Source organism: Lontra canadensis, unplaced genomic scaffold, assembly GCF_010015895.1.
Source record: "Lontra canadensis isolate GAN:19392208 unplaced genomic scaffold, GSC_riverotter_1.0 scaffold186, whole genome shotgun sequence".
NCBI lineage: Eukaryota > Metazoa > Chordata > Mammalia > Carnivora > Mustelidae > Lontra > Lontra canadensis.
This window is the reverse complement of record NW_022631180.1, coordinates 255,330-278,159: the sequence shown is the minus strand read 5'-3', so window position 1 is coordinate 278,159 and position 22,830 is coordinate 255,330. Positions and strand designations below refer to the sequence as shown.

The 22,830-nt window shown below is 48.3% G+C and overlaps 2 protein-coding genes across 3 annotated transcripts; both read left to right on the top strand.

Annotated features, from left to right (window-relative positions):
- Nucleotides 1-9,271: 9,271 nt before the first annotated feature.
- IER3 (immediate early response 3) lies at nt 9,272-10,547 on the top strand. Its single transcript, XM_032847257.1, has 2 exons — nt 9,272-9,499; nt 9,595-10,547. The coding sequence occupies exons 1-2, from the start codon at nt 9,293-9,295 to the stop codon at nt 9,853-9,855; spliced, it is 468 nt and encodes a 155-aa protein (XP_032703148.1). The 5' UTR covers nt 9,272-9,292; the 3' UTR covers nt 9,856-10,547.
- Nucleotides 10,548-10,945: 398 nt separating this feature from the next.
- On the top strand, nt 10,946-21,521 carry FLOT1 (flotillin 1). 2 transcript variants are annotated; one of them, XM_032847252.1, is made up of 14 exons: nt 10,946-11,057; nt 11,391-11,447; nt 11,745-11,820; nt 11,906-11,996; nt 12,237-12,380; nt 12,515-12,634; nt 12,725-12,820; nt 13,044-13,196; nt 18,677-18,858; nt 19,042-19,087; nt 19,205-19,342; nt 19,588-19,752; nt 20,919-20,968; nt 21,100-21,521. In XM_032847252.1, exons 2-13 carry the CDS (start codon nt 11,405-11,407, stop codon nt 20,919-20,921), a joined length of 1,257 nt encoding a protein of 418 aa, XP_032703143.1. In that variant the 5' UTR covers nt 10,946-11,057; nt 11,391-11,404; the 3' UTR covers nt 20,922-20,968; nt 21,100-21,521. The 2 variants fall into 2 exon arrangements, with proteins under 2 accessions (XP_032703143.1, XP_032703142.1); XM_032847251.1 differs by lacking the exon at nt 20,919-20,968.
- The last annotated feature ends 1,309 nt before the right edge of the window (nt 21,522-22,830 follow it).

Sequence of the window (22,830 nt, the reverse complement as noted above, 5' to 3'; positions counted from 1 at the left end):
TTTAATTAAAATTTAAAGAGTCACATGCTACCTATGGAACAGCACAGAGCTAAACTAAGAGAATCTGGGTGGGTCTCTTCATTCATTCATTCACTCATTCACCATTCAGTCAAAGTCTATTGAGTACCTAATATGTGTCAGGTACAGTACTAAGCTCTGACAGTGGGTTGTTCAATGATGGTCTCTCATCCGAAAGAGTTCAAAAATTGTTTAAGGAAACAATCCTTTGAGATGATCTCAAGTCCTTATCCTCTTGAGATAAGTTGCTGGAGGAGATTTCTTAGGCCTGGGTCTCCCTGCAGATAACTTACCTTCCTGACTTCACCTGCTGGATTAGAATCTTTGCCTGAGCTAGAGGCAGTTCTCCAGGGCTGCTAAGAGGCTGGTGATATGGCCAACAGGGCTGCCCACCAAGGTTATTCTATCCTGGAGGCTGAGTGCACAACCTAGTCAGAGTTTGAAAGTGAGCCACAAGCAAGGACACAAATGTCAGAGCAGTGTAAAACCCCAAAGACACCAAGAGCCAGGGCAGCAAGCCAAATAATAACATTAATAATGAGGATTGTTGAGAGACAGGAAAACACAGAAGTTGGTTGCTCTCTCTAGGAGCCAAACTTCCTGGATGGCGATCCCAGCTGTGCCCCTGTCCTGCTATGTAACATCTCTGTGCCATCCCTTCACTTGTAAAACAGATGTTATAATGGCCCTCCTTTCAGAGGCTTACCGTGAACACTAGATGAATTTGAACATGGAAATGAACCCAGCTGAACTAGCTCCACTCTCTGGCCAATGTGCTGTGCTGCTGGGCTTCTGAAGAGGTCGACCAGAATTCCAATCTAACTCTTACTACTTTATAGTTCTACAGCCTTGGGAAAGTGAGCTGCCTCACTGAACCTCTCATTTTCCTCATTTGTAAAGTGAGGGTATAAATAATAATAATAGGGGGTGTCTGGGTGGCTCAGTCAGTTACATGTCCAGCTATTCAGGGCTGTGAGACTGAACCCTGAGTCACTCAGCAGGGAGTCTGCTGGGAATTCTCTCTCTTCCTCTGCCCCTACACCGCCAAATAAATAAATAAATCTTAAAAATAATAATGATGATGATAGTAGGGATTTGTGAAGTCTTAATGAATTGATTTCTGTATAGCCATTGGAAAGAACCGTGCCTATAAGGCAGTATGGGCTCGTGTTACTGTACGTGATGCATGGGACCTGTACAGAGCCAAGCAGCAGAAACTGAGTAGGGAGCGAGGCCGACAGAGATACTGAGCCGCGGGGTGGTCTCAGGGGCAGGTGGGGTATGTTCCTGGAGCTGCTAGAGTTCCAAGGGAAACTGCTGCGGCATCCTGAGGACATGCCAGTGTTCTAGGCGATGGGTGGCTAACCACGCAGACAGTTGCATTCCAGCCCATCCCTGTCACCTGAGGTAACCTGAGAACCTGTTCTGTGATGAAGAAAGCATTTTTCACTTGGCAGATTTGGTAGACAGGGACTTTTTTTGTTTGTTTTGTTTTGTTTTTTAAGTAAGCTATACTTAGCCCAAATTAGGGCTTGAGCTCACCACCCTGAGATCAAAAGCTCCATGTTCGACCAGCTCAGCCAGCCAGCCGCCCCAGCAACAGAGATGTTTTGAGGCAGCTTCCTTGAACTGTTCTGTCAAGGAATAAAATGGTAAATGGCTTTGGAAACAACATGGCAATTTCTTTTTTTAATTTCTTATAAAGTTAAATCTATACCTAATTATACTACTCCTAGACATTTACTCAAGAAAAATAGGAATACATGTCCACAAAAAGTTATATAAAACATTCACAGTAGCTTTATTCATCATAGCCAAAAAGAAGGAAAAATCCACAAATGTCCACCAACAGCAAAAGAGCAGACAAATGTAGTATGTTTATACAATGGAATACTATTCAGAAGTCAAAAGGAAAGATCTACTGATTCACACAAGAACATGGGTGAATCACAGAGATGTTACACTGAGCAAAAGAATCCAGACACAAAAGAGTGCCTAGTATAGTTTTATTTATATGACATTTTATTTATATGACATTTTAGAATAGGCAAAACTACAGAGATGGAAATCAGAGCAGTGGCTGCTGGGGGCTGGGAGTAAAGAGCAGGTATGGACTACAAAGGGGCATGAGGATTTTTCCGGGGCAATGGAAATACTCTGTATCATGACTATAGTGTCATTTGCACAATGTATGAGTTTGTCAAAACTCATCAAACTATACCCCTAAAGAGGATGCATTGCACTATCTGTAAGCTGTACGTCAGTATGCCCGGCTTTCAACAAAAACGCAGTATCACCAAGCACCAGCAAATTCCATGTGAAGGAGAAGGAGTCAGAAACAGGATGAACACAACCTACAGGAATGGGTTGAGAATATCTGCTTCATACATCTCTTTCTGATTTTCTTTAAATGCTGACAATTTAATAACTTTTTTTTTTTTTGCCTTGTTAAAAGGTTCCTGGCATCAGAATGGCTTCATCACAATGTCTGGTGGTAGTGACCAGAAAGGGTACTAGCATGTCCAGACAATCAGATCAATAGACAGGGGCGCCTGGGTGGCTCAGTCAGTTAAGTGTCTGACTCTCAGGGTTGTGAGATCGATCCCCACAGCAGCCTCCATGTTCAGCAGGGAGTCTGCTTGAGATGCCCCCTCTGCCTCTCCCAATAGTGCTCTCTCTTTCTCTCTCTCTCAAATAAATACATTAAAAATAAAAAAAAATCAATGGACAAATGACTATCACTGTGTTTGATGCCTCAAGAGGTTCATGTACAAAGTAGATGAACTAAAACTGCATGCGGGAGTCAGGGCAGGCTATTCTCAGGAAAATGGAGAGGAAAAAGAAACCATATGTGTGAAGGGTCCAGTGGGTATGAGTTTGGCACATGTGAGAAAAGGCACAAAAATCTGATGTAGTGCTGTATCTCAGGGCACCGGGATAGCACTGGGGGAATTGAGAGAGAAGGCCTGGACGCAGTTGCCTGGATTCAGGTTGAGAAGCCAGAGCGGCCCCACTAGAGAGCTTGAGGGCACAGAAGTCGCTAGGCAGGCACTGACTTGGCCAAGTCCATCTTTTAACAAGAAAGCTGTGGGGAAGACAAAGAAGATGGACTGTGGGGAGAGGAGTTAAGAAGGTTCTTCGTGGCCCATCCTTGTCATAATTTCCACTAAAATAAAATATGCCTTTCTGGTCATGTACTACTCTGCATGCCAAAAGTATTAGGTAAGTCTCAGTTAGCATAAAGCGGGCCTGAGGGTGGTTCAGCCTCCCTGTACTTTGGGACCCTGTTTCTTTTCTGAACTGGGGACCCCTAGCTCCCAAGCAACCCCTTAGTTCAGGCTCCCAGGGGGAGCACTGCTCGGTCTGTTTCAGGGATACAGCGGTTACAGGAGCACACCCAAACGGTCAAGTTTCATGGTAAAGACCCAGAGGCCCAGCCTCTGGTATGAGGCTGGTAAAGACCCAGCCTCCCCTTGTGAGCAATCCCCTTCCGTGCTGGGTGGGATTTCCAACCTGGGGGAAAAATCTGACCAATCGTCTGGGAAGGGAGACTGTCATAGACGGGTAGGGTCAGGGCCACCTCAGAGCTAGGATGACGGTGACATGAGGCCAAGACACTCCAGGGAATCCATGAGGCCATGGAGAGAAAACATGAGGGAAGGCAAGGCTACAGTCTGCCTGGCCCAGCTTCCTCTTTCATGAGCTCATGGTCAAAGCCAGGCCAGGCAGGAGGGTGCCAGAGATTGAGTGAGTATGTTTTTTCCCTAACTTGGTTCTGAGTCACACAGGCACCTACCCTTCCCAGAAAACCGCTTCAGGGCTCACCCGCTGGCAGCCGATCAAGCCCTGGCCTAACACGCGAGACAGCCAGGCGGGAGCTGGAGACCTGCCAACCGGGAGCACTCATCCCACCCCCAGAAGCCTCTCCCAACCTTCAAAGACTAAGGGCCTACGGCAGCTGCGTTGGAAGTAGGAGGGAGACTTAGTTTAACTTTTGAGAACCCAGGGGAGATGCTGTTGAATCATGGGTTTGCAGAGGAGGGAGAGACATCAGAGAGCCTTTAATCTAAGCACTTGGCTTTACAGATCAACTCATCCAGTAAATACAGGGTGTCTGAAAAGGCAGGACAAAGGGGGAAGTACTTCTTTTGTTGCACTTTCCCCTCCCCCACCACCCATATTGTGCTTTGAGTTAAATCGCCATCACATTCTCCAGTGCTGATATGGGAGCTATCTACACAGAGAGGCAAGCCTCTTCCCTTATGAAGTGCTCTGGGACATTAATGGATTAAAGGGCCCTACATTTCCAGCCTTTTCAGGAAGCTGGTATTGATGGAGAAGCACAGCTTTAGGCACTGAATATAGAGCAGTGAACAAGATGGATAAAGTCCTGTTCTCATGAAGTTATTACCCAGCAGGAAACTGAGGCCAAAGGGAGGAGCTACAACACTGGGTCCTGGGAGGCCAGTGCTGGCAGAACATCAGGAACGTTGGGTCCCTTCTCAGCTCCCCACTCTCAGCAGGCTCCAGGGAATTTAGGTTGAGTTGAGCTGCGCCAGGAGGAACCAACCTGCCTCCCAAGGCAGGGGATACCATATTCTCGTGTGACCTTGCCCTGGTTCTCCAGGCATTCTTGCCTGCCTTTTGCATCAGGGAAAACCACCTGGGACTGATCTTGACCCTGGTAAGGCCTGAATCGGTGTCTCTGACGGTCACTTATTAACTTGTTGCCAAGAACTCCCCACGCCACCCTACTACCGTGCCTCTGGCAAGAATTGTTCCAACTAGAATGTGTGTGCGTGGGGCCAGGGGAAGGTATTTAAAATCAGTCACATTGGCTGAACAAGAACTAGGAATGCAGAAGTCTTTGCTTCTTTGGAGAAAAGAAAAAGCCACAAAACCTGCCCTGAGATGGAGAGGGAAGGAAGGGGGGGCGGGGCGAGGGATGAAAACAGAAATTCTATCTCCTGATGAGCTTAGCACTTGGACGCTATTTTGTCATCCTCGTTTCCTACTCCTGGTTTAGCTCACTGTTGCCCATTGTTCCTCCGAAGCAGCCCCTCTTTGTATCATCATCATCATGGCTGTTCCAGAAGAAGCACCTGCTATGTGCCTAGGAGCAGTACCCTTGTATCCTCAATCCTCACAGTAACCTTAAAACCAATATGCCCACTTTTCAATTGAGGAGACATTTTCAGAGGAGCTAAGTAGCTGGCTCAGTATCATGTACTTACTTAATAGGTAGCAGAGCCGGAATTTAAACCCAGTTTCCTCTAATATCAGTGTCTCCTTTCTATCACAAATCCATCTCGAGTCAACAAAGTTACTGAGTATCTACCAAATGACCAGATGCCACTGAGTTTCAGTTTCTATTTCCCTGGGTCCCGTGACTCCAGCCCTCTACCTGTTTCCCTTTTTCAAACACTCCCATTTCCAAATATGCATCTCCTTCCCATTATCGTTGCCCGCCATTCTAGACTTTGGTCAGCAACGTAGCAGTACTCCACGTGGGCCAGCAGGCACGACTCGCTCTTATGCCAGGGATTTACACAGAGTGAGGGCCAGTGCCTTGCCATCCATCACCTGCACAGTTAATCCCAATTTAATAGCAGATCCTCCTGAGCCCCAGTTGAGAATCCCCTACCTCCTCTTTGGAGAGGAAGCATGGTGGGGAGGGGGGAGCCTCTGAAAGGACATAGCTGAACAAACAGACACCTCTGAGGGTGAGGGATAGCTGCTCAGAGGAGATGGATTTAAGAATATTTATTAACCCCCTACTAGGTGAAAGGCCAAGTACTGGAGATACCACTGAGATATCATGAGAAAAAGAGCAGATGTGGTCCTATATATTTATGGAGATTATATTCCAGTGGGGAGAGACAAACAACAACAAAAAGTAAACAAATACATAAAATGATTCTCCACATAGCAAGTGTCATAATAAAATGAACAAGGGGCTAAGAAAGAGGTTGGTGGGAGGTCAAGATCACAGGTCAAATGAGAGAAAGGAAGGATCATAACAATCTTGGGGGAGATGGGAAGGAAATGAGGAGCAGTGAGAGCAGTGAAATGGAAAGGGGCCAAGAGCCTGTTTCCCTAGGATTAGGGCAGTGAGAACTGGTCCAGCTGCCCTTCTCGCCCGCGGCCTTTCCTGGCCTTAACTCATCCCCCAGCACTCACCACCCCCTTTCCTTGGCTTAATGATTCACTCCCAACCTTTCTCTAGCTTCCTGTATGGTAGGGAGGGGGTGAGGCAGAGCCATAGGTCTCTGAAGGTAGCAAGAACAGAGATGAGATTGATGGAGAAGGAATGGCAAGTAGTCTTAGTTTCCTGGTTCTTCTCTGTCCCATTCTGGTCTTGCCACAAAGAAAGGTCTCTCTGAGCCAGGAGGACAGTAAAGATAACTAGGTCCAGCTGGAGGCCCAGATTCCAGATGGGGGAGGTAGTGGTGAAACAAGATCCTGACATCCCTCTTCATTTCCCCTCCCCTGCCAAATGCCCTAGAGAAATTTTCCATCATAAACAAGTAGTGCATTCCTGACCTTGGGTGCCCCCCACCGCCTCCCACTAAGCCATTTTCTTCCATCATCACTATCTCCCCCACCCCCAATTCATATCTGTGTGAGCATGTAGGTAGGCCCAGCCACACATGCAAGTTGTCATGGATTCATGTGTAGTGTGTGGTTGCCTTGAAATAAGGGTGTAGCTAGGTATGCAGGCTCCCTGCCTGGGTGTAAAAACGATGAGGATGGCAGGTGTGAAAGGCGGGTGCTGGAAAGGAGTGTGTCTCTGTAGAGGAGGTGTGTTTTATGCTGGTCAGAGAGAAGTATGTAACACATGAGTTTAGACAGCAGTAATGGGTATAAAATAAAGTGACACAGAGGCCCAGGAAGCAGTTGTGTATGCAGAAATAATGTATCTATTGGAGCCCAAAGGTGGGGATGTCCCTAACTGCATCCCACACGTCCTTGCTAGAGACATGCCACTAGGTGTTCCTCTTTTGGTGTGTGCATAAGGATAGTCCCAGCTGTTCTTAAGATGCTATAAATTTGTATGTCAGGTTTGAAAGAGTGTCTCCATGTCTCAAAGCTTTGGGTGACCCAGCCAGGCTGTGAATACCATATGTGCATGTAGAGTTCTGCATTTTCAGCTTACATTTACAAGACTATTGAGCAACTACTACAGGTAAGGCTCTGGGCTGGGTTTCATGCAGGGCGCAGAGAGACGTGTGACACAGCCTGCAACGGAAGGGATCATACGTGCACTCTGCAAGCAGCAGGCATAACATTATCCGGAGTAAAGACCTGAGCCAGATGCCTTTCAAATCCCTAGAGTCAGCCTTGATGCCTTCATGCCCTTACTGTCAACACCCCACTCTTCACGCTCCCAGGTTCTAACAATTCCCATCTCGTTACTAAACAGCTATGGTCTTATGCTAGGAATGTCTCTTACTGCCATCTCTCCTCTTGGTTCCCTCTTCCATCGCTCATCTCAGGCCCTTGTTACCTTCCACCTGAACCTTTCCAATAACAACCTATCCCCTGGCTCAGTGTCTCCCCATCCAGGGCACACTTGTCATCCTACTTAGTTCCCAACTACCCTCCTTTTATCCTTTTATCCTTCCATGACCCAACAGAATCCAGAATCTTGAGTTAAACTCAATCTCCTGGCCTGGACCTCCAGCTAAGCTCTCCCCACTCTGTCTACCTCCTTTCCAGAATCATTACTTCCCACTACTCCTTTACAGGAAACTTACTGTAAGATTGTTTTTCTTGTGATTCCCCAAACACATCCTGTACTTTTCCAGCTCAAGATCTTTGCTGATTCCATTCTCTTCCTCATAGTCATCTTCCACATCTAACTCTGTGGTATCCCACCCACTGTTCAAAGTCATCTCCAATGCCACTCTTCCATGAAGCCTCGCCTAATTGATTAGATAGATGGGAACACTAGTTCTTTTGGGTCTCCCCTTTATAGTTGGTGTTCAGTTTCTTTAAGACCCTCAAGAGAGTTCGAGGTGCCGGCTGAGTCTGGCTGGCTTCACTCAGCAGCCCATACACTGAAACCAACCTCAGTACTTTCAACAGGACCTTTAACGGTAAATGCTCAAAGGATGTTAAACTGTGAGTCCACGAGCAGCTGTCTCTAAGGCAGTTATGAAAGGGACAAATCTGGGTAACTGGGTAATCTGGGTAACTGCTAACCTCTTGCCTTTGTTTTGTGGCAGCAGCCTTATGTGAGCATTTCTGCACACATCTGCGCAGGCAGCTTTCTTGTGTTGCCCCTGCGAAGTCTCTGCACCTTTGCTCCAGTATATGCATGGTAAAGGGGAGAGGATAGGCCACCCCAAAAGGTTCCACTTGGGCATGTGAGTTATTTTGAGCTGGAGGCAATCAAAACCCAGCCGACTCAGGAACAGCGTTTTGCCTCTCTTCCTTAACTGCCTAAAAGTTTAGGTAGGGGACTGAACTGCAAAGACAGCTATTACCAGAAGATAACTATCTGACGGTCCTACCTGCTTTGGCAGGGCAAACATCTGACTCCCAAACATCCCCACTTCTTATCTTCCCCTGAATTGGCCTCCTCCCTTTTGAAGCCCCAGGCTCCTCTTCTATTCTTTAGTTCCAGAGGGCTTATGAACCTCAATTGCCTTTGAATCTCAAGGCTTCCTCGGCTCCTACAATGTGGTGTGTGCGGGGTCAGGCAGCATCATGTCTTGTGTGTACTAGCATGTTCATTTCTCTGTCTTTTTGGCTATTTCTGTGATGACTTTCCTCTTGGGGGTGTGTGTGTGTGTGTGTGTGTGTGTGTGTGTGTGTGTGTGTTGTTCTATGTGTATCTACAAGTGTATGAATGTGCGTGTGTAGCTGTAATTCATTGGCTTTGCTGGGTCGCTGCTCCCAGCATGGCCAGATTTCTTTATGTCAGTCCTCCTGCCTCCCCAGCGATGGGGCCAGTGGCGTAACCACCTCCTAAGCTATCTGCTGGCCGCTCTCCAGCCCCCACATGCCCTGACAGGGGCCTTCAGCCCAGGATCTCACCCATCCCACTCACACAACTCACACGCTCACAACGCACACTTGGGCGCCTAGTTTGCACAGGCCAAGTCGCCGCCCCCTCTCTTTGTTTAACGGTCGGAATTTCCAGCTTGCTCGGGCCACCACTCCCAGCAGTGGGTGGAGTTGAGAAGGCCCCGCCCAATTCTGGGGCGCACAAAATCTGCTCCGCAGCGCTGTAGGTCCGCATTCGGCCTCCCGCTCCGCTCCGTGCGCCATGTGTCACTCTCGTAGCTCCCTCCCCACTATGACAGTCCTGCGGGCCCCGACCCCCGTCTCCACCAGCCCCGGACCCCGGCGGGGCTCTGGTCCTGAGATCTTCACCTTCGACCCTCTCCCGGAGCCTGCGGTGGCCCCTGCCGCGCGCATCAGCGCCTCCCGCGGGCATCGGAAGCGCAGCCGTAGGGTCCTCTACCCACGAGTGGTGAGTGTCGTGGAAGTGGGCAGCCGGAGGGGCAGGGGGAACGGCCGGACGCCGGGGTCCTCAGCTAATCTGTCGCCTTTGTTGTGTCTCTTCAGGTCCGGCGCCAGCTGCCAGTCGAGGATCCAAACCCTGCCAAAAGGCTCCTTTTTCTCCTGCTCGCCGTCATCTTCTGCCAGATCCTGATGGCTGAAGAGAATGTGCCGGCACCGCTGGCCCCGGAGGATACCCCCAACGGCGCATCCCCCGCGCCCACCCCGGCGCCCTTGGTCCTCGAGCTCCTTAATCTGACCTCTGAGCCCTCGGACTACGCTCTGGACCTCAGCACTTTTCTACAGCAACACCCGGCCGCCTTCTAAACGGGACCTCTCCCCACATCCCCCCACCCAAAAGAATCCGAAAAACCAAAGAAACACCAGGTGTACCTGGTGCGCGAGAGCGTATCCCAAACTGGGACTTCCGAGGCAACTTAAAATCAAAGCACTGCAGCGGAGACGCCAGCCCGAGCCCGGGATGAAAAGAGCACCGACACTCCGGGGCTAGGCCGCATGGGGAAGAGCGTCATTTATTTATTTCTCAGTGATTCTAATTAATATTTATATGTATTTATGTATGTCCCCCTAGGTGATGGAGGGGTGTATGTAATATTTATTTTAACTTATGCAGGGGTGTGAGATGTGCCTCCCTGCTGAAAACGCAGAACTCTTGGTAATTTGTTGAGTTTTGGCAAAGGTGGAGGCTGGACGCTTTGGTTCTCCTTGAGAACCAAGGTAGAGATCCTGGATCTGAGAGAGCGCCCGGACTAAGAGTCAACGATGGTGGCGGGTCGTAGGTTTAGGGGCTGGTATTCCGTCTTCCAGGATTTCAACTCCCTGGATCTACTGTGTGATGCTTTGACGGACCACCGGGGTTAAGTTCCTTTGCCTTCGATCTTCTCGAAGTTGCCCCCAAGGGGTGGCTAAGGTGTCGAAGGTCGGTGGGCTGTCAGCGGGCGGCTGTGGGTCGCCCGGTATGTTCTGTGAACACAAATAAAGTCGATTTACTGTCAGTAGTCATCTGAGTGTACGAATCTTTGTTAGCGGCGATTCCCCAGCCCTCCCTGCCTTCCGGCACCAAGGACGGGCTGGAGGAGCTGGCTGGGGCCACGTCCTCCGCAGGAGCTCCGCCCCGGGTGACCGGATGCAGTCTTTCGTTGTCCCGTGTGCGGTTTTCCCAGTTACCACGGGGCAAATCAGAGATGAGGCAATCTCCCCAACCCGGGTTGCAGGCCCACGGAGGTCACGTCCCGCTTCCCGGGGCGGAGCTCTAGGCAGGGGAAGGACTGCGGCAGGCTGGCTGCCAGCGCGAGCGCGGCGTGTCGGGAAAGGGGCGGGCGGAGCGCGCGGGGCGGGGGGTGCCGGCCGCGGGGGGGGCGGGGTCGCGTCTGCCGCAGCTACAGGGTGCGGCCGAGTGAGGGGCGCGAACGCGGGCGCAGCTGGCTGGAAGGCAGTTCCCCGGGACCGCTGCTCGGCTCCTGAATCCGCTGCGCGCCGCGGCCCGGCCACCGCCAGCGTGCGGAAAGGTGGGTGGGGAGGCGAGATGGAGTCGGACCGCGGAGGAGCAGGGAGGGTGGCGCAAGGTTTGGGGGCCTCAAGGCGCGAGAGAGCTTTATCTCCGGAGCCAGAAACTGCCCTCACCGTAGGCGGGACGGGGCAGGGGGAAGGGAGTGGCTGTAAACCGGCGAAGGGGAGGGAGTCTCTGGGATCTGTGGGATTGAACAGGCAAATGCCTTAGCGGAAAGGTGCGGAAGGGACTGGGCCCTGGTGGCTGGAGATTGGGCGAGACTGACGGGAAAGGGAGAATATTCACTCCTGTAGACCCCCGCCCGCAAAGGCTTCCTTTTCTTTTCCTCCAGCTCCAGCCTGAGCCATGTTTTTCACTTGTGGCCCAAATGAGGCCATGGTGGTCTCCGGTAAGTAATGTTCTCTTCTCAGCCAGTGGCCCCCAAACCCTTGCGGGTCTGGTCTCTACCCTTCTCCCTACCAGGTCCCCAGACGCGGGCCTCTGTACCCCCCACCCCCAGCGCCGGCTGCAAGCCACCCACTTGTGATTCCATTCCCAGTGCTGCCCTTCCAAGGCCCAAACTGCCTCCTCCCCGGCTCCCAGATTTCCCTGTGGGGCTTATTCCCGCCCCTCACTCCAGTTTTTCAGTCTTCCATATTCTAGCCCTACCCCTGGTGCTACAGTTTACTGCCCTCGCACCTTGCAGGTTTCTGCCGAAGCCCCCCAGTCATGGTGGCTGGAGGACGTGTCTTTGTCCTGCCCTGCATCCAGCAAATCCAGAGGTAGGTAGAAAAAGAACCAGGGAAGGGAAACCCCAGTTTTCTCGTTTCTTTTTTTCTCACTGTCCACTCCTTCTTTTTCCCATAGGATCTCTCTCAACACACTGACCCTCAATGTCAAGAGTGAAAAGGTTTACACTCGCCATGGGGTCCCCATCTCAGTCACTGGCATTGCCCAGGTGAGGCTTTCAGAGCCTTTACCCACCCGGAGTCCATTCCTTCATCACCTTCTTTGTGCCCAGACATTGAGAATCTTCTCATCATGGCCTTCCCAACCTCTGACTGCAGAGAAATGTCTCTGCTAAGTCTCACCTTCTCCAGGGACTCCCAAGGCACTTGACTCTTCCATTCTCTTCCTGCTTCCTACCTGGCTTTATGAGAACTTCACCACACTTTCCCTATCCCTACTCTGGTTACAGGTGAAAATCCAGGGGCAGAACAAGGAGATGTTGGCAGCTGCCTGCCAGATGTTCCTGGGGAAGACGGAGGCTGAGATTGCCCACATTGCACTGGAGACTCTGGAGGGCCACCAGAGGGCTATCATGGCTCACATGACTGTGGAGGTGGGCTTGAGGGCAGGGAAAGATCTGGAAGAGATACCAGAGTGAGTGGCACAAGGACCCAGCTAGTCTGTGGGAGATAGTATCCAGAGGACTGAGAGCTTAAGTTCCTCCTTCCCACCATTTTGTTACCCTAGGAGATCTATAAGGACAGACAGAAATTTTCAGAGCAAGTTTTCAAAGTGGCCTCCTCAGACCTGGTCAACATGGGCATCAGTGTGGTTAGCTACACCCTGAAGGACATTCATGATGATCAGGTAAACAAATTTGGGTGGCTGATTCTCTCCAGTTCCCTGCTCCCATCTCTTAAATCCTCCCGAGGATTGATTGCTGCTTCTCTCTCACAGGACTATTTACACTCCTTAGGGAAGGCTAGAACAGCTCAAGTCCAAAAAGATGCTCGGATTGGGGAGGCAGAAGCCAAAAGGGACGCTGGGATCCGGGTGAGATAGATTCTACTTGGGGGATCACTTGGTCCCCATGGGCTTCTTGGGTATGCAGTGGGAGACGGGGTGGAAGGGGCACAACTGAGTGAGGGCTTGTAGAGCTGAGTTGGCAGAGGAAATAGATGAGGCACATGCAGGGGAGCCTGGTGAGGAGCAGGCTGTCCCCCCTGGGGCCTTCCTCTCCCTACTCTAACTTCCTCCCTGATCTCTGTGTGGACAGGAAGCCAAAGCTAAGCAGGAGAAGGTGTCTGCCCAGTACCTGAGTGAGATCGAGATGGCCAAGGCGCAGAGAGACTATGAGCTAAAGAAGGCCGCATATGACATCGAGGTCAACACCCGCCGCGCACAGGCTGACCTCGCCTATCAGCTTCAGGTCAGAGCTCTCACACTGGGCAGTTCATTCCTCTGAAGCCCTCCATCTTAGGCTGTCACACTTTTTCATATTCTAACTCTGATCCCTTTATTCTGGCTCTACATTTCTGACCCAACTCCTCCATATGATGATTTGAAAGACCCAGGCATTTCAGTTGAAAAGCAAAGTAAAGGCCAAGAAGGGATATGGTCAGTAGGATGTGATCATGTGTTTGGGCAGATTGTCCCCTGGGGAAGGGCACCTGGATGGGTGGGTGAAGCAAGCTAACATCCAGCCCATTCTCCACACTCACCGTGCTGCGCATTCCCACACAGGTGAGTTGTTGCCACATTCACCCAGGGGAGGGGACCCGTTTTTCTGATTTTCTATGGGCTCACAACAGCCCCGGTGATCCGAGAAGGAAGGAAAACATGGACTTGGCTTTGCATCCTGCAAAGTGAGATAGGGACAGCCCTTGATACTGCACGGAGGCATGGTCAGTCCTCTTTGCTTGCAGATTCTGTATTTGAGAATGGGCCTACTCACTAAAATTTACTGGTAAATCCCAGAAGCAGTCCTCGTGGCACCTTTGTGATCATTTGCAGACATGCACAGAGCAATGAAGAATTTGAGTTGCCTGATGGTGCAGTTGAGGCTGAACAAGATGTTTTGCCTTCTTGTTTCAGCTCTCATAATGTAAACAGTGTCATATTCATAGTATATTTACTGCTACAGTTTTTGCATTCTTGTAGTCTTTGTTGGTGGTTTTGCTCTTTAAAATGGCCCCCAAGCATGCTGCTAAAGTGCTAAGTGTTCCTAAGTGCAAGGAGACTGTGATATGCCTTACAGAGAAATTACATGTGTTGGATAAGCTTCTTTCAGGCATGAGTTATAGTGCTGTCAGCAATAACTTCATTGTTAATGAATATGTATATTATATAAGGTATCTTTAAACAGAAACACATATATAGCAAGCATATATAGTGATCTGTCGTGAACAGGGGATCACAGGAACCTAACGGTATGTTTCCCCTAACAAGAAAATAAGTATTTGCTAATTCAGTATTCACGGGTACTTTATAGACCAGATCTACCGTGAATAATGAGATTCAACTGTACTTTGAGACCTTTACCCAAAGGATAGCAATGTTATGAAATTTGGTTTTGCCACGAGTGGGTATAGGCTTAAAGGATACTGAAATACAAAACGTCTTTGGTTTATGATATTAAATTCCTGAACTTTGCTTCAGTGTGGTCTGCCTACCAGTAGCAGCGGCATTGCTGTGGGCCTTATTAGATATGGAATTTCCAGCTCCAGTCCTGCTGACTGAATCAGAATCTGAATTTTTTTTTTTTTTTAATTTTTTAAGTTAGGCTCCACACCCGACCTGGGGCTTGAATGCATAACCCTGAGATCAAGAGTTGCATGCTCTACTGACTGAGTCAGCCAGGTGCCCCTAGAATCTGTGTTTAAAACAAAATCCCTAGGGGATTCATGTACACATTGGCATTTGAGAAGCATTAACATAGTGGAAACCATTTCCACTATGCAATGGTCCTTAACCTAAATACAGCTTTTCTTATCTGCAAATCAAAGGATTGGGCAGGTTTTGGCTCTGTTCCAACTTTTATCAGCTCTTTTCTTTTGTGCCAGGCTTTGTGCTAGGTACTTGGGGAAATAGGAATTCATTCAACAAATATCTGTCAAGTGCCTAAGATATGCCAGACATTGTTTTGGAAGTGAGGGTATAAGTATGAATGAGACAGAAAAGATTCCTGCTCTTGTGGAGCTTAGATTATAAAACAGGAAACAGCTAGTAAGCAAGTAAATAACTTTCATAGGTTCTAATTATCTTGTTTAAGTGCTATGAAGGAAATGTACAGAGGGATGAAAAAAACAGTGCAGAGGTTCAGGGTAATCCAAGAAAGCTTCAGTGAGGAAGTGATTTATGAGATAAACCTGAAGATGAGAAAGAGCCTACAATGTAATGAATTGTGGGCCAAGAGCATTCTCAGCCAGTGCTGTTTCTGTGTTGATGGAAATGCTGTAAATCTGTAATTGTAAATGCTGTGATACTGAGTGCTTGAAATGTGGCTTGTGGAGCTGTAGCTAGTGAAATGTGAGTAAGGAACAGAATTTTAAATTTTATTTATTTATTTAAATTTTAAATTTTATTTAATTTTAATTAATTTTTTTAAAGATTTTATTTATTTGACCCAAGAGAGATGTCACAAGTAGGCAGAGAAGCAGGCGGGGGGCGGGGGAAGCAGGCTTCCTGCTGCGAAGAGAGACCAATGCCCATGTGGGGCTCAATCCCAGCACCCTGAGATCATGACAGCAGCTGAAGGCAGAGGCCCAACCCACTGAGCCGCCCAGGTGCCCTTAATTTTAATTAATTTTAAGTATAAATAGCCATATGTGGTTAGACAGAGGACCATCACATGCAAAGGCCCGGAGGTAGGAAAGAGCTAGGTGTGTCCCAAGAACAGAGAGGGGGGTTCTGATATGTTGGTATGCTGTGAGTGAGATGGCAAGGCAGGCAGGGCCAGGTCCCATAGGGTTCAAGTGGCCGTGTTGGAGACTTGACTTAAAAGAGAATTCCAAGCCCAGTGGAATCCTACTGGAGAACTTTAAGCAGGGAGGTGTCATGGTCTAATTCACATTTTTTTTTTTTTTTTAGATTTTATTTATTTATTTATTTATTTGTCAGAGAGAGAGCACAAGCAGGGAGAGTGGCAGGCAGAGACAGAGAGAGGAGCAGCCTCCCTGTCAAGCAAGGAGCCAGATGTGGGACTGGATCCCAGAACCCTGGGATCGTGACCTGAGCCAAAGGCAGTGGCTTAACCGACTGAGCCACCCAGGCGTCCCCTAATTCACATTTTTACAAGAATCAGTGTGTCTGCTGTGTGGAGGATTGATTCTCAGAAGACAAGAAGCAGGAAGATAAGTTGGAAGCTTTTTCAGAGATGATGGATTGAATAAATACAGTTAATTGCACTCCCTCTAAAACCTCACTAAAACCACATAGAGTGATTTTTAAAAAGAAGAAGAAGAAGGTGAAAACAGATGGAGAGAACAGGATTGATAGGAACAGAAAACATCATTTTGGAAGCCAGAAAGCCATCGTAATCGACTAAGCCAATGGTACTTTATCAGTGGCGGGCACGATATGACCATTGAATCCTAAATGCTGACAGCCTCCCCTAACCTCCTTATCCATTTGTCCCCTGGATGCATCTTCCAAAGAAGTCATTAGAAGACTGTGCTGAGGAACATGACCAGTGCAAAGGGAAAGACTTTAAGGATCCTGAATCATAGGTTCCTCAGTAGATGACTTGCCCAAATCACCATAGTGAAGCTCAGAGCCAACAAGCCTCACCCACATGCCCACAGTTTCCTTTCACTGTTTTAGACCTCCTTCACTGTGAGCAGCCAGCCAGGGATTCCCTGATATATGAGGAAATCCTGCCCCAGTGTTCAAGTCTGAGACTAAAACCACAAACAGCAAAGCAACTTGGAGGATACATACTATGGAAGGAGGAGAAAGCTTAAAAAAAATTTTTTTAATATTCTCTGAGATAAGAGAAGAATTCACATCTAGAAAATCAGGACATAAAACAGAAAACAAAACGAGAGCTCTTAAAGTCAGTAAGATGGCAGAAATGAGGGGGAAAAAATCACAAATTCTAGTGAGTCTGGATTTATTAATCTAATTGTAATAAATTCTAATTGTAATAAATTTATTAATCCTAATCTACAGATTTATTAATCAAATAAATCAACAGAACAAAGAAAATGGGAGAAAAATCACCAGTGGAAAAAATACTTAAAATGTCTATCTGTTCTGAAAGATAAGACTTTCTAGATTGAAACAGTCCACCAAATGTGCAATACAACGAATAAGAAACAACTACCCTGTGTAATTTCAGAACATAGAGAACAAAGAAGTGATCTAAAAGCTTCCAGAGAGAAAGATCACAAAGCGTCAGGCGTCAAAATGACTTCAGATTTTTCAAGAAGCCAGGAGACTATTGTAGCAATGCCTTCAAAATACAGATAGAAAATGAATTCTAGAGGCACCTGGGTGGCTCAGTCATTAAGTGTCTGCCTTTGGCTCAGGTCATGATCCCAGGGTCCTGGGATCGAGTCCCATGTCAGGCTCTCTGCTCAGCGGGTAGCCTGCTTCTCTCTCTCCCACTACCCTTGCTTGTGCTCTCTCTCTCACTGTGTCTCTCTCTGTCAAATAAATAAATAAAATCTTTTAAAAAAAAAAGAATTCTAACATAGTAACCTGTACTCAATCAAACTGTCATTCAAACAAAAAGGTAGAAAAAAAAATCTCAGAAAAGCAAGATCTCAGAAAACTTACTGCCCATGTACTTCTTCCAAGGAAGCTACTTGGGGTTATTTCATCAAAAGGTGGGCCTTAAAAAGGGGGCAGGAGGGACTCCAACACCGAGAGAGAGAGAGAGATCCTGCACATTGAAGGAGAGAGGAACTGGTCAATTTGGAACCGGTCTGAAATTTTAGGGTGAGGGACAGCACAGGGTGCCATGTCCAGAAGCACCTTTCCTCTGGAGTGAACACATGGATGCAGTAAAGGCAGGGATATCATCTCTGCTATTGATAAGACCCTCAGGGATGATGGTCCATGGTTGAGCCAGAGCATTGGGGCCATAGAGAAGCATGCTCCTCTCTGGTACCTCTCTCACCAAAATCTTGACAAGAGCCTTCAGATATCTACTCTACAGGAATAAGAAAATTAGATATGTGTAAATAAGAGGAATTCTATATGTACATGTTCTTGTAAATGTTTTGAATGTTTTTGGAAGAAGAGTACAGAAAAAGCTGGTCACAGTTACTACGTCTGGGGAAAGGAACAAGGTGGTTTAAGGAAATAAGTGGACAGAAACCTTGCTTCTCACTGTTCTTTTTTTTTTCTTTTGAATGTGTACCATATACAAAAAGTAAAAATGAAAGAGATACATACACACTCCAGCATCACCGCCAGAGCCAGTAGGAAGCAATTGCAGGGGGGGCTGGAATTGATGGTGGCTTGCAGGAAGGTTACAGCAGCTCAGATGGAGAGAAGTGGATTGCTCTGAGTGAGGCTGTAGGTGGAAGATGGCCACCACGCATCAGAGCCCTCCAGGTGCTCATACTCTACAGAGGGACACTGGAAAAATAGACTAATATGGGAGCTCAACCGAGGGACCCTTAGCCTGGCCTGAGGAAGAACAGGGTTGGATCCCCACCCTGTCCATCTCTTGATGCCAAGGCTGCTTGGAAATTACCCTATCCTCTGCCTCAGAGGAGGATCAGGCCATCCCCCAAGCCATATGGGAGATGGACTCCCCCGGGCTGGCTAAGCCCACCGGGGACTAGTTTCATGTACTTAACTGTATGAATAATCTCACCCAGGAGCCCTGGCCCTGGCTTCTCTCTGTGGTTCCTGGGAGCTTGCTCTTCAGCCCTGATGTCGAGCATCGCTCCTACTCAGGTGGCCAAAACTAAGCAGCAGATCGAGGAGCAGCGGGTCCAGGTGCAGGTGGTGGAGCGGGCCCAGCAGGTGGCAGTGCAGGAACAGGAGATCGCCCGCCGAGAGAAGGAGCTGGAGGCCCGAGTTCGGAAGCCCGCGGAAGCCGAGCGCTACAAGCTGGAGCGCCTAGCTGAGGCAGAGAAGTAAATTCCCCTCCCAGGCCCCATCCTAGTCCTTTATGACCTGGGTGCCCCCATATGAAGAGCTGAGGCCTTCACTACCTGAACTCCTATGGAACTCGAGTTACAGACGCCTGTGTCTCTCGAGCAGGGCCTGCCTTTTGGGCCTTCCTCAGCCCTTCCCTCCACTTCCCTTTCTGTGCCCAGGTCCCAGCTGATCATGCAAGCTGAGGCAGAAGCTGAGTCTGTGAGGGTGAGTTAAGAGGTGGCTCTTGGCGGCTTGTGGAGCAAGTGGGGGTTGCTGTTTGAGCTGGGGTTTCTTGTCCTTAACAACAGCCGTCAGTCCCACAGTTTCCTGTACTGTTTTCAGATGCGTGGGGAGGCCGAGGCCTTTGCCATAGGGGCTCGAGCTCGGGCCGAGGCCGAGCAGATGGCCAAGAAGGCAGAAGCGTTCCAGCTGTACCGTGAGGCCGCTCAGCTGGACATGCTGCTGGAGAAGCTGCCCCAGGTCTGCATGTGGTGTGGGCACCAGGAGAGGAACAGAACCAGGGAGTATAGGGTGGGGGTGGGGGGAAGGGAGGGGCTTGGGGAGGGCCAGACTAGGGAACTGTAAATTAGGGGTGGGAATTATAAGTGAGGAGGGATGATCCTTACAAACTGAAGAATGTCAATGATCTCGAAGCCCAGGGTAAGGTGTTTGAGGAGGGGTGTGATCAGACCACAGGTGCTGAGAGTGCATCTCTCACCTACCAGGTAGCAGAGGAGATCAGTGGTCCCCTGACCTCAGCCAATAAGATCACACTGGTGTCCAGTGGAGGTGGGACTATGGGGGCGGCCAAAGTGACCGGTGAAGTACTGGACATCCTGACCCGCCTGCCGGAGAGCGTGGAGAGACTCACAGGCGTCAGCATCTCCCAGGTGAGGGTCTCTAGGGTGAGCACCATGGATTTCCTGTAAATTTCTGGGTTCCCCAGGCATGTGATGCAGTAGGCTTAGTACTAGGCCCGCACCCAGGAGGCTCCAGAGCCATTGACATCTTTGTTTTCTATATGCTAGATGCGGTGCTAAGCTGCTGCTGCTACTGCTTTTTTAGAAGGATTTTATTTATTTCAGAGGAAGGAGAAAGCTTGAATGGGGGGAAGGGGAGAGGGCAAGACAGATTCCCCACTGAGCAGAGAGCCTGATGTGGGGCTCAGTCCCAGGACCCTGGGATCATGACCTGAGCTGAAGGCAGAGGCTTAACCCACTGAGCCCTCTAGGTGTCCCCAGAGTGCTAAGCTTCTACACAAATGGTTGGTTTTTGTTTTTGCTTGTTTGTTTTTTAACGAAACTGTCCTTTGTGTATATAGTATTTTACAAAGTAAAGAAACAACTTTCAATATGTTAAGGAACTGTGCCCCATCATACGGCTGGTAAAGCTAGATTTCAAACCCAGGCTGACTGTCTTCTAGAGCCTTGTGGTCGCCCCACTAGCACAAGGAACTGGTTGCAGCCGTTACTGCTTTTCTTGGTGCCTGTTTATTTACCTACAGATTATGACAGAGGTCAGAGAGCAGGATATGGAACCATAGTGAATCCTGGCTCTGGTCATGCTAGCTGTGACCTTAGACAAGTTAGCTACTTCTATGTACCTTTTTTCTCACCTTAAAATCAGGTTAATAATAGTATCTACTCTATTGAATTATTAAGGGAATTAAATGGGTATTTGTAGTGTTTAGCACAGTGCCTGGCACATACTATATATGAGAGTCCTTAAGAAAAAATTATATAGGGGCACCTGAGTGGCTCAGTCGGTTAAGCATCCAGCTCTTGGTTGCAGCTCAGGTCATGATCTTGGGGTCCTGTGTTGGGCTCTGTGCTCAGTGCTGAGTCTACTTGTCCCTCTCCCTCCCCCTGCTTGTGCATATTCTCTCTCAAAGTACCTTTAAAAAAAATTACATATGTAAGTGAAAGCAGTAGACCATAACAGTGACCTTCAAGTTAGATTCCTTGGATTCTTCTTGAAGCCGGCATTGAAAGCCCTGAAAGATGAGCTAAGGAGAGTCTGTGCAAGCAGGGTTCTAGCCCCCTCCACTCCTTTTCAGTGATTTTTTGCTGTGGGCAGGTCCTGATGACCACTTGACAAGAGGGTAAGGTAGGGTGGCAGAAAAAACTTCTTAGAAGACTTTTGAAATGCATGTCCTCCCTGCAGCCCTCATCCAGATGGGGAGCTGGGAGAACAGGTTACATGATTCCCAGGTTTCATCGTTGTTGTCTTTTTACCAGGTTAACCACAAGCCTTTGCGAACAGCCTGAGCCAACCTTCGCTCCAGTACCTAGCCTCATGGTTGCCAGAATAGTACCCATACTGCATGCACAACTGGCTTCCCTGAGCATGCCCTTGACAGTGGGGTATTCCCCCCATCTCCTTGCCAAATAGCCTGTGCCTTGCCTTGGAGGGGAAAGGTTGCTCTTCCCAGCCCCACACTGCTGAGACTACCAGTCCCCCCAGGGGTTCCATGCCAGCCTTCTGATTATCTTACTCACCCCCAACTTAACTTCCTAGACCATGTGCACCTATTGTCTAGAATTTTCCTGACCAAAACTGAGGGATGGCCTGAGGTTAACTTTGTCAAATCAATTGCTGTTAAAAAGCACTAACACTGATTAACAATTAACTTAATAAAGCAGAACTCATTCAAAATTAATGCTGGAATGTAGCTTACTCCCTTTCATTCAATATATTTCTTAGAATGGAAGAAGTTGGGGGCGCCTGCATGGCTCAGTGGGTTAAAGCCTCTACCTTAGGCTCTGGGATTGAGCCCGCATTGGGCTCTCTGCTCTGTGGGGTGCCTGCTTCCTCCTCTCTGCCTGCCTGTGATCTCTGTCAAATAAAACCTTAAAAAAAAAATGGGAGAAGTTACCTTGTACACTGTTAAAATTGTACCACTTTTTTCCTGCAAAGTTGGTTATAGGCAGAAAATCATGCTGAAATGGAAGTAGTGAGAATTGACGTAGTCCCAAAAACTACTGAAAATAAGGAAATTAGACTTAAATTTCCAGGGTCACTCTGAGATTTTGTGTACTTAGAAGCATGTTGTATTAGGTTTAACGGTGTTACTTTAGAATGGGACCATTAAGTGATACTCTCCACTGGTTAACTTTCCCTAGTGTTAACTGAGAAAATCCCAAAGGGTAAGAGAAAACATCAAGATACCATAGCCCAAACAAACCCTGTATGCCCTGGATGAGCTACACATTTTATATGGGGCAGTAGCTCTCAACTCTGCATTTGCCAATATTCTCCTGGAGTAGTTAAAAATAGATGGCTAGTTAACTGGTTTCTGGTTGGGTAGGCCCAAAGATCTGCATTTCTAAGTTCCAGGAGGTTGTTGATGGGCTGGGAAGCACTTATGCCCTATTTAACATTCATCTCAATTCTCATTGATCCTGTGTATCTGAGCCTATGGCTCTCCCAGTTATTGAGGCTGGTAGTGAGGTGCTGGGGTAGTTTGGGTACTAGGATTAACAGAAGAGGTTGGAGCGCCTGGGTGGCTGAGTTGGTTAAGCCTCTGCCTTCAGCTCAGTCCCTGATCTCAGGGTCCTGGATCAAGCCTGCATCAGGCGCTCTGTTCAGCAGGGAGTTGCTTACCCCCCTCTCTGCCTGCCTTTTTTTTTTTTTTTTTTTTTTGCCTACTTGTGAGCGGTCAAATAAAATCTTAAAAAAAAAAAAAGAGGGTCCATTAAGTATAAGGATATTCTCATCCGTTCATGGAGAGCAAAGTGTCTGTGGTGCTGAACTTGAGCCTCCTGTATCCACTGGTACTCTTTCCCTAAATGAGCACACATCTCGCAACTTAATTTTTTCAGTTATTTATTTTTGGCTCTTGGGGCAATGTTATCTTTTCAATATGAAAAAAAGCAAGTTCAACACAAAACAGAAATTTGAAGTGTAGGATAGGATGAAGCCGAGGGCAGGGGAGGGAATAGCAAAAGGAAAAAATGAGATGTTGCCAA